The following is a 13,941-nucleotide window of genomic DNA, read 5'->3' on the forward strand; positions in this document are numbered from 1 at the left end:
AAGACTAGTTGTCAGTAAGCTGTCCAGCCTCTCTGCAGATGGATCTAAAAGAATAAATTCTTTACAGAAGTATATTCAGGATCACAGGATATTAGGGGTTGGAAGGGAGATCATCGAGTCCAACGCCCCTGCCAGAGCAGGGCCACACAATCTAGCACAGATCACAGAGGAACACATCCAGACAGGCTGTGAAAGTCTCCAGATCAGGAGACTCCACAATGTCTCTGGGCAGCCTGTGCCAGTGCTCTGGGACCCTTCCAGTAAATACCCTTGTGTTGAGCTGGAACCTCCTGTGCTGCAGCTTCCATCCATTGCTCTTTGTCCTATCACTGGGAGCAGTGAGCAGAGCCTGTCCCCCCCCTCCTGACCAGCCCTTAGGTGTTTATAAACATTTATTAGATCCCCTCTCAGTCTTCTCCAGACTAAGCAGCCCCAGGTCCCTCAGCCTCTCCTCATCAGGCAGTGCTCCAGTCCCCTAATCCTCCTTGTATCTCTCCACTGGATCCTCTCCAGCAGATCCCTGTCCCTCTTCAACTGGGGAGCCCAAAATGGAACACAGTATTCAAGAGGGGTTTTCACCAGGGCAGAGTAGAGGGGCAGGAGAACCTCCCTTGACCTGCTGGACACGCTCTGCTTAATACACCCCAGGATCCCATTGGCCTTCATGGCCACAAGGGCACATTGCTGCCCTATGGGTGTTCTCCACCAGCACTGCCAGGTCCCTCTCCCCAGGACTGCTCTGCAGCAGTCTCCTCCCAGTCTGGACTGCTGCAGTTTATTGTCCCTCCCCAGGTGCAGGACTCTGCACTTGTCCTTGTTGAACCTCATTTGGTTCCTCTGTGCCCAGCTCTGTCCAGGTCTCTCTGGATGCCCTCACAGCCTGCAGCTGTCTCAGCCAAGCCTCCCAGTTTGGTGTCATCAGCAGACTTCCTGAGCAGACTCTGTCTGTGCCCTCATCAATGTCATTGATGAGGATTGATCAGACTTTTCCAGTGCTGTTTGTTAAGTGTGTTTGGGATTTTTTTTTTCCATAGGTGCTTGTGAAACTGAAAGGTGGAATAGGATTGTCTTTGGTCAACAAAGTTCCTGAGGAGCTGGTGTTTGCAAGCCTCACAAGAATTCATGTCCACTACACACAGCTGTCAACAAGTCAGGTGTTGGAGCTCAGTGTGCAAGACATACAGGTACTGGCCCTTTTGAAGCACTTTTATTTGCTCCTGAGTCTTCTCTGGGTTTTTTGTCTTGGCAGGTTTGCAAAACGTTTAGAGCTGTGCTGAGATTTCAGTTCCTAAGTGTCACAGGAGTGAGTGGAAGTTTTCTTGGGCCGTGGTTCTCTGCTTAGCAGTAACTGAGGCAGAGGAACACTGTATTTCTGGTACAGACAGGAGGATCTGTTTATTTTGTGCACAGATCAGCTTGAGGTTTTTCTCCCTGCCTGATTGGTGGCTCTTTGTTATGACATAACACAAAAGCGGCCACTGAAAGCAGGAGTCCTAATGCCGGTAGTGCCACAGAAGTAAACCTCTTACAGACTTTGTCCAACTAGATTTTGATTTGACTTTGCAGAGTTAGCCTTTGCTAACCCTAACCTTTGTTTTCAGTTCTGTCTTGGAAGTTCAGAATTCACAGTTCTAAGTGCAGACTGTAAAAACTGGGCTTATTCTACTACCAAACTCCTGAATTACCAGAATTGTGTTCCAAGTGTGTAAGGTGTCCCTGGAGGGGAAATTGTGGGCACTAGTGCAGATTACCCACGAGAAACAGGCTCTTACCTGCTGCAGCCAGTTGCAAGAGAAGCTGAAGGAAGAGCAAGTCACAGAGAACACAGCCATTGGGTGTAGGTGGTGTTTGTGGAGGACATTTCTGAGTATTTACTTGGTGTGCTCTCAGTGCTGATCAGTAGCCAGCTCTGTCCAGCATCGCTCTGACTCGGGCCCATCTGTGTCTGAGCGCTTCTAAATCCTCAGGGCATCAGTTGTGCTCCTTGTTGTGACCTGCTCAGTTTGGTTGTCTGCCTTGTGCACACCGCAGGTGGACAACCAGCTCATTGGCACCACACGGCCTTTTATACTCTTCCTGACGCCCAAGACGAGTGAAAATGAGCCGGTGGAGACTGGTCCTGCCGTGCAGCTCAACGCCATGAAACTCCCCAGTAAAAATGCACTGACTGATATATACAAGGTGAGCCTCCATGCAGATGGTATTCTCTTGCCTGGGTTTGATTTTTGCCAATAATCACAATTCAGTTGTGAGTTACACTTCGAGTTAATCCTGAGGCTGAGGACACTATGTCCAGCTTCTCCTGTTCGTAGTGCCTGCAGTTGCAGTACAGTAGTGAACAGGAAAATAAGCAGATTTTAGCAGGTAACAAATCAAGCCTCTGTCTGTTCGTGTCTGTGACCTTTCTTTTCAAGTGAGTTTTTCTCCCCAGAGCACTGATGGGTACCTTTATAGCACAGTGAACCAGAGTGTCTATGCTGTGCTTTTCATGAGCTGTGACAAGGCTCCATTACTTCTCTCTGATGAGCTGTTATCTTGGAGCATAAACCCTATTCTGTGTTCTGCAGCTGTCTGGAAATGTTGTTTGGGAGTTTATCCACCAACCGTAGTGTGCATTGTGAGGGCAAAAATCCTCTCTTGGAATCTTCACCCATATATTTTGATGCTGCTTTGAAAAGCAAGTGATTTCAGTGTTGGAAAACAGCTAAGCATCAGACTCTGAGGTGTCAGTATTAGGTGGTGATGCACAACACCTTCCAAAAAATTGAAACACCCACCACTGGTTGTAGGTCACTTGCAGGTGAAGAAAACTACCAGAGATTCGAGAGTGGGAATCTTACTACAAATCATAGAAACAGTCAGGTTTGGAAGGGACCACAAGGATCAGCCAGTTCCAAACCCCCTGTCATGGACAGGGACACCCTACCCTGGATCAGGCTGGCCAGAGCCTCAGCCAGCCTGTCCTTAAACACCTCCAGGCATGGGGCCTTGACCACCTCCCTGGGCAACCCATTCCAGGCTTTCACCACTCTCATGGTGGAGAACTTCCTCCTCACATCCAGCCTGAACCTACCCATCTCCAGCTTCGCTCCATTCCCCCTAGTCCTGTCACTCCCTGATAGCCTAAAAAGTCCCTCCCTAGCTTTTTTGTAGGCCCCTTCAGCTACTGAAGGCCACAAGAAGGTCACCTGGGAGCCTCCTCCAGACTGAACAGCCCCAACTCCTTCAGTCTGTCCTCACAGCAGAGCTGCTGTAGCCCTCTGAGCATCTCAGTGGCCCTTCTCTGGACACTCTCCAGCATCTCCACATCCCTCCTGCAGTGGGGGCTCCAGAACTGGATGCAGTGCTCCAGGTGGGGTCTCACCAGAGCAGACTAGAGGGGGAGAATCACCTCCCTGGCCCTGCTGGCCACACTTCCCCACCACCACCACTGCAGCCCAGGATCTGGTTGGCCCTCCAGGCTGCAAGTGCACACTGCTGGCTCCCGTTGAGCTTCTCCTCCAGCAGCACCTCCAAGTCCCTCTCCTCAGTGCTGCTCTCCAGCCAGTCCCTGCCCAGCTTGGATTTCTGCTTGGCCTTGCCTCGACCCAGCTGCAGGACCTTGCACTTGGTCTTGTTGAACCTCATGAACTTGGCTTGTGCCAACCTCTCCAGCTTGTCCAGGTCCCTCTGGATGGCATCCCTGCTCTCCAGCCTGTGTGCTGCACCACACAATTTGGTGTGGACAGCAAACTTGCTGAGGCTGCATTCAGTGCCTCTGTCCATGTCACTGACAAAGATGCTAAACAAGCCTGGTCCCAGGACTGATTCCTGAGGGACTCCACTTGTCACTGGTCTCCACTTGGACATGGACCTGTTGACAGCCACTCTTTGGGTGCAGCCATCAAGCCAGTTCTGTGTCCATCTCCTGGTCCACTGTGATGGTTTGGGTGTTCCCTACCCCCCCACACTTTAGCAGTCACCCAGACTAGACTCAGCCGGCTCTGGGAATATAAATGAAGCTATTTATTTACAGCTAGCACAATATACAAGCAGATATTTACAGTATATACAGTTATAGACAGAAATATACAAGGTAAAAGGTAACACAGAAACACAACTCCTCCCAGAAACCTGAGTCCCCAGGAGGGGCTCTCAACCACCCCTGCACCTTCCCCCTGCCCCTCTCAACCTTACCCCAGTCCCAGGAAAGAATGGAGGTTTGGCCAGAGGTTAAGAAGCAAAAGTGGGTTAGGCCAAATGGAAGGGTGTGTTAGAGAGATGCAGCTCAGTCAGCAGCCCAAGCAGGAGTGAGAGAAAAATGGCCAGAGTGTTATCTAATGTTTTCATTTCTTGTTCCCATACTCCTTAGCAGGACTGTGAGGGAAGTAGACATCACCACTGTTTTCCTTTCACAGCCTGTAATCTAGTTCTTCTCACCAAAACCTTCTAGCCTGCTTCAAACTAGCACATCCACCCATCAAACCCATGTGTCACCAGCTTGGAGACCAGGATGTGGTGTGGGACAGTGTCAAAGGCCTTGCTTGATACTGTGATTGTATGAATTCCAATGAAAGTAGCCTGTTGAAGTAGAATGCATTGTCTGCTTTCATGGCTTGTACTTCCAGTGTTCATACTGTAAACTGAGACTTGTTTATCTTGATAGCATCTGATGATCACTGCTCGGAAGTTCACAGTTCAAATTGAGGAGAAACTGCTTCTGAAGCTGTTGAGTTTCTTTGGCTATGATCAGTCTGAATCAGGTACAGTATAAAATTACAAAGAGCAGTTTTACCATATATTATGAGCTTTGCTTATGAAATAAGTTCAAAATACTTAGCAAAATCTTAGCTGCTGGGAAACTGCCACTGTCAAGCAGAGAGTAGAAAGCTCACGTCTCAGTGGCCCCTGTAAAGCTCCCTCGTGTGTGGTGTGCTCTGCTTGTTACAGTAGTAAGGTAGTGACCCCTGTAACATGCAGTTGTCCAGTACACAATGACTGAGCTGAGCACCTGTGGGGAGGAGTTTAGTATTCATCTCCAGTTTCTGTATCTGGATTCATCTAAATTGGCATAACAGAAATTGTGTTATTAATTTAGCAAGCTACTTTGTTTAGTAATGTTTATTTAAACCCAAGGCTAGAAATGGGATCTCTGTTCATTTGTTCCTCAGGCAGTTCCTCTTGCTTAACTGAAGGAAAACTTTGGCTGGTTGACCTTTTAGTTGTGGCATCCATAGCCCTGGCTTTAATTGTTCTGTAGAGTGGTTTCCATTCAGTGAGGCAGCCTTCTAATCCCGTAGATGTTGTTCTAATCCTCCTAGTGTAGGATTTGTCTGTACTGTGGAAGATTTCTGAGTGTCTGTTTTGGCCTGCTGATTGGAGAAGTCACTTTGAATACACAGTAGGGTGTGTAGCGTTATGTACCATAACTGTTCTGGAAAAAAAAACACCAACTTTGGCATAATTGCAAATGGGAGCAAGCCTACAAATGGTGCTTAAGAGTTCTGTGTCTTGCTGATCCACTGCAGCTTCTGTATTTTCTCAGGGGAAAATGGGAATATTACATTTCCTAGTTTCCTAGAGGACCTAATGACTTCTAATGATGAGGAGGAAATACTCTGAGTGTTGCTCTTGTGCTGTTTACTAACCTGTGCATCATTTTGCTTTACCTTGATGCTTTTGCTGCTTTTTTGTTTGCTTCCTTAGTGTAGGCTCATTGTAGTTCACCCACTGGTGCTGATCATGTCCAAAATTCTGACAAAAATTAGTTTGCCATTTTCATTCAACATGTTCAGTTGTTCAACCTAAGTTCGTAGGACTTTGTCACCTTCTGTCTTTCCCCCTGCCTCCCCACACTGCCAGGATGCTCTTACAAAAACACAAACCTGTTGGTGTCAGCTGCTTTGGCTCACTCTGTACCTAATTTATTGAATCTCCTCCATATAGGCATTTTGTCCATTCTGTAGTGATAACTGAGAGTGTTGTCAACTTTGCTTGCTTTGACTGTGACACTGATAGTTGAGCGTGTAAAGAAGAATAGAGAGGGCAGAACTTGTACGACCACGACTGCAGAGTAGGAAACCTTGCATAGTTTTGTTTGTATAACCTGGTTTCTGTGTGCTGACAAAGATCAGTTAGAAGTGAGATTGAAAGCTCAAATAACCTATCCACCTGGATGACTTTTTTTATCTAGCTACAAATACATTGAGGTTTTGGAGATGGAGGCAGAGCAGAAAAAATGTCCTTGAGTCTGCAAGGTCAGCTTGCTGCCACAAGGCATGAGTAATTTTGCTGGCTACGCTAGTAGTCACACATACTTTTTATTTGTACAGAGAAACTATTAACTCTTTACAGAGTATGTATTCATAACCTCATATCTATTTACATGTCATCCATTCTGATTCCTGTGTTTTGTCTGAATGCAGAGGTTGAAAAGTATGATGAAAACCTCCATGAGAAGGTTGTTGAACAAGGTGGAGCACAAAAGCGATACTACTTTGAAAACCTGAAGATTAGTGTGCCTCAGATAAAGCTGAGTGTCTTCACTTCCAACAAGCTGCCTTTGGATCTCAAGGTATGCCAGAGTGCTCCCTTTGTGCTCCCAAGTAAAAAGATTCTTTTAGAGGAGGAAAAAGAGACAGAAGCCTTAGTTAGTACTGTTCATTTCCATTGACTCTTCCATTGTTTAAGATAATAGAAGTTCCAATGACTTGTGTTGTTTCATGTGCATAATTTCCAGTCTCTTCAGTAATACTACATTTTTGCAGTAATCAGGTGAGGCACAGTCAACTTCACCTCATAACTCACTGCTTCACTAAGGGACTTAGCTGCATTAGTGGAAGTGTAAAGACCTTCAGGGGAATGACTGTTGCATGGGTAGGCTGAGGTGAGAGTGAAGAAAAATAAGTTACTCAGTTTAGGGAGCAGAAATACGGGAGAACTCTTGAGTGTTTTCATCCAAAACCTGTCTCCCTCGAGGCTCTGCATGAGTACTGTGTAGCTTGGGTAAATATTAAAATGAATTCAGATTGAGTAGGGCTTTAGGTGGTGATGCATATTCGGCACAGCTGTTCAAGTGAACCAGGGATTCCAAATTACAGCAAGAGGGGAAATCTCAGCCAGTGTTCCCAGTTTGTGTGTTGGCATCTTCCTGGACATAATACTAAGTGACAACAGTCAGCAATATTTCAGTTCCCTCAGAACCAATAAACTTATTTTCTCCACGATGAGGGAACTGAAGCAAAACCAGTCAACCCATAAACCTCATCCCCACCATGGAGGAGCCGAGCTGCTGCCTGTCCAGCTCGTGTGTTCAGTAACCAGCACTGAGCCATGCACCAGGCTGTCGTGTGCCCCTTGATATTATGGACACCAAGATGTGCAAGCTTTTAAGGAAGTGTTGCAGAATGAGCATAGATCATGAACCCCTGCCAGCATGACCTAGAATATCAGCAGTCCTGCATCCTTGTACTGTTGCTCACAAACCCTTGTGCAGAGGGTAATTCATTAGCTGTCTCATTCCCTGCCATTCAGCAGCAGGCTCTTGATGTGCTTGTGCCCCTCATGACCATGTGGATTTAGAGAGGGAAAAGTGTTTGTGGTGCCTTTAAGAAACTCTGCACTGCTGTGTTTGGATTTCCTGCTGCCTTTGGTGTATGGCTGCATATGGATACGTCTTGGCAGCTGCCAGCGTTGTTCCCAAGAGAAAAATTGGCATATACATTAATTTTTTTCCCCTTAATGATAACAGTCACTGGCTGTATTCTGTATATTAAATTCCACAGAAAGAGTTCCATTCAGTTTGGTAGCAGAGGAGGGTTCAGGGTAGGAGGGAAAGAATAATCACAGTAGAGCCTTTGTAGAAGTTTTTCTACCTCCCTGTAATGTTTCTGGCACAGACCTTGCTGTCTAGTAATTTGGTGCAGACAGATTATTTTTATTAGGTACCAGTATTAACAGAGTTGCCTTCTATAATATCTGATAGTTAAACAGGAAATTACTTCCTACCGAAGTGAATAATGAGTACTGCTCCAGCCAGTCACCCACTTACTGAAAAAATAAATAGGTCCTTTCTTACTTGTGAAGCCACAGCAGACCTGTGTGGTTTGCTCCAAGTGCCTGCAGATGGCAGAAGTGCTGACACCGAGCAGGCTCCGGTAAGTAAGGCCGGGAGACAGAACTCAAGGATCGGGCTTCTGCCTTCTGTAGATTATCTCCTGTTGGCGACTCTGCAGATGCCATTAGCAAGACCTGCAACGGATGGGATCACTTTTTTCTTTGGGAGCTTTGGCTTTGCGTTCATTTTAAAAGAATGGTTGTATTTATGTGTGTATGTCTGTCTGTGTGTGTGGATGTGGATGTCTGGCATTATGCTTTTTATGTGCAGACTGTACAGGTTGCAGATGGCCCACAGGCTAATTACTGTCGTCTCGTGCTTCCTTGAAAACAATTGCCAAAGCCGGGTTAGAGCATTTCAGAGTACCACATAACACTGAGAAATGAGCCTCAGGCTTGCAGGAAATTATCTGTGTTATTGCAGCTCATCCTGACACTTAATCCATTCACAAAACTTCAGCAGGGTGGAAAATACCCAGTTTTGTCTTTGTGTGTCACAGAAATTCATGTCGGGTTTGGTTTAATTGACTATTAGAGCAGTCACAGCAAAGGGCTAAGCATGGAACTGTAAACACATTGAGGCTGCAATATTCCTATCATCAGAGCACCAGGAGCTCAGTGTTCAGTGACTGACTAGTTACTGGAGGAAGGCACTTCTAGTAATCAATCACTGCTTGCAAGTAGAAGGTTTATAGAGTGGTTGCCCTCTGTAGCAAAGCACCTGCAGTGGTGAAGTGCTGTAGCAACTTCAGATCACTTTGGTTAATTCAGATTAATTCATTTGGGTGCTATGAAGGAGGAGCAGAGAGAAAAATGAAAGTAGCAGTATCTTCTGTTTAGGCACTGAAAAGCACGCTGGGAATTCCTCTGATCCGATTCGAAGATGCTGTGATTAATCTGGATCCTTTCACAAGAGTCCATCCCTATGAAACTCAGGAGTTCATCATCAATGACATTCTGAAACACTTTCAGGAGGTAAGTGTTGTAGATATTTCATTGTGGGCCAGGGCTGAACTTCTCTTCATTGACAAGTTTTCTAGTGAGGATGCAGAAACTCTTTTGTGACCACTTAAGTGTTAGTGCTGTATTGCTGCTTGGGCATACAGAGAAAAGGCATCACATGCTCCTAAACACACTGCTTTTCAAGGTGAAATTACTGTTAGCTAACTGGCATTTGTGTTAATTTCTTCAGTGAAACTGTTGTTCCCTTGAGTAGAGCTCTCTGGGTTTTCTTGCAGGTGGGCCTTGGGTTTTAATCTCTTAGTCACCCTTGCTGGTATGATCCATAAGTGATGTTCCATTCTTCCTTGTTGATTTCACAGGAGCTGCTTAGCCAGGCAGCCAGGATTCTAGGTTCTGTGGATTTCCTTGGCAACCCTATGGGTCTGTTGAACGATGTCTCAGAAGGTGTTAGTGGACTTATAAAATACGGCAACGTTGGTGGTCTCATACGAAACGTCACACATGGGGTATCGAACTCAGCTGCAAAGGTAATGGCTTTGCTCTTCAAGGCTGCTACAGCAATGACCAGAAGATAGTCAGGAAACAAGTCAGAGCTATTGACCAGCTCTGAATTGCTTTATGCCCTGTTTGTGGTGTAAAGGTTGTGTTGTGCATGGAGGTGTCGTCTTTAAACGGTTCATATGTGACTCCGGGGATGCCAGAAGCCTGCAGGAGTGCGTGAGAGCGCTTGCGGCCGCTTAGCGATACCCGAGTGGTTTGCAGGTCGAATGCAGTAGTGAGCCAGAGGGAGAACTGAAATGTTGCTCGAGTGTGGTGTCACCTCCTGTGTGGAAGTAAGCAAAGTTACATTATGCACAGAATGCACCTCTAGAGAGCATTATAGGAATTCAGAGTGTTTAAGGGTTTATTTAGTATAGCAGGAATTGTTAACTTTGATTTCTGGGAAGTGACTCAGCTGGTGTGAGTATCATTTATTCTACTAACACTGGTGGAGGCTTGGGTTTTTTTCTGTGCCACACAGCAACAAACTAAGGAATTCCTGGGCAGCTATGCATTAGTCTTGGGTTTAGTTCCAAAGTCTCTACGTGTGGTGAGCATTCTTTTGTTGTTCTGATAACGACTGAGAGAATTCGGTTCTCTGAGGGTTATCAGTGAAAATAACTATCCTTAGTGTCTGAGAGAGGCGTGATGTGAGCCAGCAGCCAGAACTGGGACGTGGTTTTGGTTGCGGCTGGTACTCTGCTGAAACTTGTTTGGTATCAACTGTCTTTGAAATATTTCTGGTTCCATCCGTGGTGTGTTACCAGGTACTGCAAATGAACCTGGTGATCAAGGCTGCGATCACAGAAGGATGTGCTGTGAAAATCTGGGGGTTGTGAAAATCCTTTACCTCCTATTACCCAACCTGGTAGGTTTGTAGATGAGTATTATCACAGCTCACCCTTTCACAACCTGTTCTACTTGCTTGTAGACAGGGAAATGGACTTTTTTATCTCACATTAGTGGGAAAATGTAATTCAGATGAGAAAGGTAGAATTTAGAGTTTGCATAATTGTAGATAGCTTAAGACTGAGGTTATCAAACCTAATTAAACTGCTTCAGGGATCACCCAGTCCATCACTCAGTGCGTAGCTGTGAGCACATCTAAGCCAGAGTGCTAAGCCACGAGGAAAGATGCCCTGTACTTTCTCTTATGTGATCGCATTGTTGCCAGCATTAGCCCATGTGTGACAGGATCAGGAAACTCAAAACACAATCCCATGTGGTGGATATTTCTGCCCTTATCCCATAGGAGTGGTTCTGCAACTCTCAGCCCTGCAGGTACAGCTTAGCCAAGCACTCTGGTGGGAGACTACTGGGCCTCTGCAAGGCAGCATCCATCTGTGCAAACCAGTATTTGGTCCATGCTTTCTGCTCGTGGTTCCAGTCTCTTGTGAGCCATCCACTCCACCCAGCAGAGCATGTTTCTTTAGCTTCCTTCCTATAAAGTGTTGTTTCCTCATTGCAGTCACATCTGCAGCAACAGGCTCATAAATCTTTCTTTAAAAGGCACGAGCCGTCCTGCCTTTCCCACAAGGGCAAGGTCACGCTTTGAACTTTGGAGTCATTTGTAACCGAGGGGTTTGAGAAGGAAGATTTTCAAAGGCAGAAGGGCGCTTGGAGGCTGAACTCCTTTCAAAATCCAGCAGGGGCTGAGTGCCTGCTTCCCATTTGTACCTTTGAAAATCACCCCATGTAGTGTTTATCTGGCTGCCCAGGTACTTTTTTCTTTCCCCTTGATATATCTGAAATACCTGTGATGCAAGTCTCACACAGTTTCCTTGGAAAAACTCCTTACATGGATTGTGCATTCATTCTTTCACAACAAGGACAGAGTTGCAACCTTTAGGAAGACTTAATAGTACATCATAGAACAACTTTATCAATCCCTCTGCCAAAGGATGGAACTAAATTCTGCTCTGTGGTTAAAAAGGCTCAGATAATCAGGATCAATTCTTCCCTATATCTTGCACTGCTTTCAGACATCTAAATCTAGAAAACTAAACCAGGAGTGTCCATATGGTAAAACCCTGACCTTTAGAGTGCAATTCTGAACACAGTACGTACACGGTGCAGCACAGAACTTTTGTCTCTGGCTACTTTCTGCTCTAGCATGCATATGCCTTCTGATCCTAGCTAGGGTATGTCAAGCTTTGTTAAAGAGAAGTTAATTCCGGTTCCTCAAGCAAAACATGGCTGGAACAATAGATCCTTTCACCTTGCTTTTGGTGTTCTCTGCAGGGAAGGTATTTTCAAGTACATTTCCACTGCATAAATTGTCACCTAGCTTAGCTGTGCCACAGAGCTGCTTATCTTAGACTGGATCTTAGGAAGTTCTGCAGTACCATGGTGGTAAGACTCTGGACTAGGCTGCCCAGGGAGGTTGTGGTTGCCTGCTCCTGGGGGTGTTCAAGGCCAGGCTGGATGAGGCCTTGAGCAGCTGAGTGCACCTGAGAGGTGTCCCTCCCTATGGCAGGGAACTTGGAGTAAATCTCTGAGGTGCCCTTCAGCTTAACTCTTCCATGATTCTCCGACCTTTGCAGCCAGTGTCTATGGCAGCCCAGACTGGTGTCCTGCTTAGAAAGTGATGGCTGGTTGTTGGAATACTTGACTTTAAAAGTGTCTTGAATAAAAATCTAGCCTAGCTTTTCAGGTGAGTTAGCTTTTAAGGTATGAGTAGACAGATGAAGAAACTTTACTACTCTAATCATTGCTCTATAAGTAATTCTGCTTGACTGCATTGAAAAGTAAGCTATTGGGGTTGTATCTGGTTTTGTCATTTTATTGCTTCTCTGTTTTATAGTTGTGCTGCTCAGCTCTGTAATGGCTTTTCCATGCATTTGGGAACAAGCCGTGGGTAATGCCTTCTTTCAAGTGGAGAGCTGCAGTGTATTTAAGTTGGCACAAAACCTTGGGTTAAATAAAGTTCACTACAGGCAGTTTTGTAGTTTTTATCCCTTGGAGACTCCAAGTTCTGTATTTTAAAAAGCTCTTTGATCCTAAATATAGACACCTGAGGGAATTTCATTCCCTCTGAATGGAGGATTCTATAGCTGCCATATGCTTAGGAAGGTCTTGCATTCTTGGCATCCACACTTTTATTTTCCTGCCAGGCATGATAGTACTAAATCCTGAATTAGTCTTTCAGAGGTGTTTCAATTAGAAATGAATATTGAACCCCAAAATAGCATCTTAGCGGAAATGCTCTGTAGCTGGTGATGCCTAACTGGAAAATCAAGCATGGTTGTACCTACTACTGGCAAATAGATGTTGTGCTAGCATAGTGTAACTCCTGGTAGCAAAGGGTTAGGAAGATTAATCAGCTTGTCAGTGCTGTATTTAATTTGTCTGATTTTTCTAACCCTTACAAGAAATTCTGTTACCTTCTATGAGTTATGGGCAGTTAGGGCTCTACAGTTAGGCTTAGTTTCTGGAGATAGATATTGGACGGGAATAATTGTTGTGTCCCTTCTTCCTGCCCAAAAAAGTGATTTAATGAACTTCCTGAAAGAGATCAATGTTCATACTGAAATTTGAAGTTTCCAGTGAGAAATTTAGTTAGGCTTCTTAAGGGCAAGTGAACCATCAGCCACAGGTAAACCACAAGCCACAGGTGTATTTACTGTGCTAGGTTCTTGTGGAAGCTTGGAGAGTTCTGAGAGGCAGGCTGAGGCTTAGACTTGGGAGTGGGAACTTGAGAGTCAAAACTTGCAGGAACTGCAACAGCTGCTCATAAAAGCCCTTTGTGAAGCTTGAGAAAGAAGTACAGGGTGGTGCTTTCGTTAGGAGAGAGGCCTTTGGGTTCTGAGCTTCCTACTATTCTGTATTTTCCCAGTTTGCTTTGACTCCCTCTAACTGTTGACAGCAGAATGTGGCTGATCAGTGGCAGTCTCACACTGGGTAACAGGAGGAAGGTAGCATCTTCCTGGGCAGCTCTACTGATTTGAACTGGAGTTTACCCCAGGTGAGCTGATGGTTGTCCCTAACAAGGGGTAGCCTGGATGCTGAAGTGGGATTTAGCAGCAGTTGTCATGCATTGTTTTCTCTGTTCCTAGAAGTGGCTTACACAGTACAGGTCAAGTGCAGCTTTGCCTGGGTTTTCTTCTGTGAAATCTTAAGGGTTTTCTCCTTGTGCCTTCCATTGTTGTGCAGGGGCTGCTGCAGTGTGCTCAGGTAACATGTCCAGGCAGCGTTCTCAGAACTCAAATTTCATGTGCAGGTTCAAGTGCTGAGCACTGGGAATCAGTCTGAAAATGTGCAGGTCATGAGATGGAAAGTAACTGAAATTCACAGGCACAAATTTTCAGTGCTGGAAGCAGTGCTACAGACGAGGCCATTTCCCCA

At 45.6% G+C, this 13,941-nt stretch overlaps 1 protein-coding gene across 7 annotated transcripts in view; it reads left to right on the forward strand.

The window, feature by feature from the left end:
• VPS13D (vacuolar protein sorting 13 homolog D) overlaps positions 1–13,941 on the forward strand; it is a 100,427-nt gene that overhangs the window by 57,525 nt on the left and 28,961 nt on the right. For all 7 annotated transcript variants that reach the window (XM_064172185.1, XM_064172188.1, XM_064172187.1 and 4 more), the window contains 6 exons: positions 1,035–1,184; positions 2,032–2,181; positions 4,646–4,742; positions 6,405–6,553; positions 8,935–9,069; positions 9,417–9,584. In XM_064172185.1, the coding sequence (XP_064028255.1) occupies positions 1,035–1,184; positions 2,032–2,181; positions 4,646–4,742; positions 6,405–6,553; positions 8,935–9,069; positions 9,417–9,584 (849 nt within the window). The remainder of the gene's footprint in view (positions 1–1,034; positions 1,185–2,031; positions 2,182–4,645; positions 4,743–6,404; positions 6,554–8,934; positions 9,070–9,416; positions 9,585–13,941) is intronic.

This window comes from Pogoniulus pusillus, chromosome 36 (genome assembly GCF_015220805.1).
Source record: "Pogoniulus pusillus isolate bPogPus1 chromosome 36, bPogPus1.pri, whole genome shotgun sequence".
Lineage (NCBI taxonomy): Eukaryota > Metazoa > Chordata > Aves > Piciformes > Lybiidae > Pogoniulus > Pogoniulus pusillus.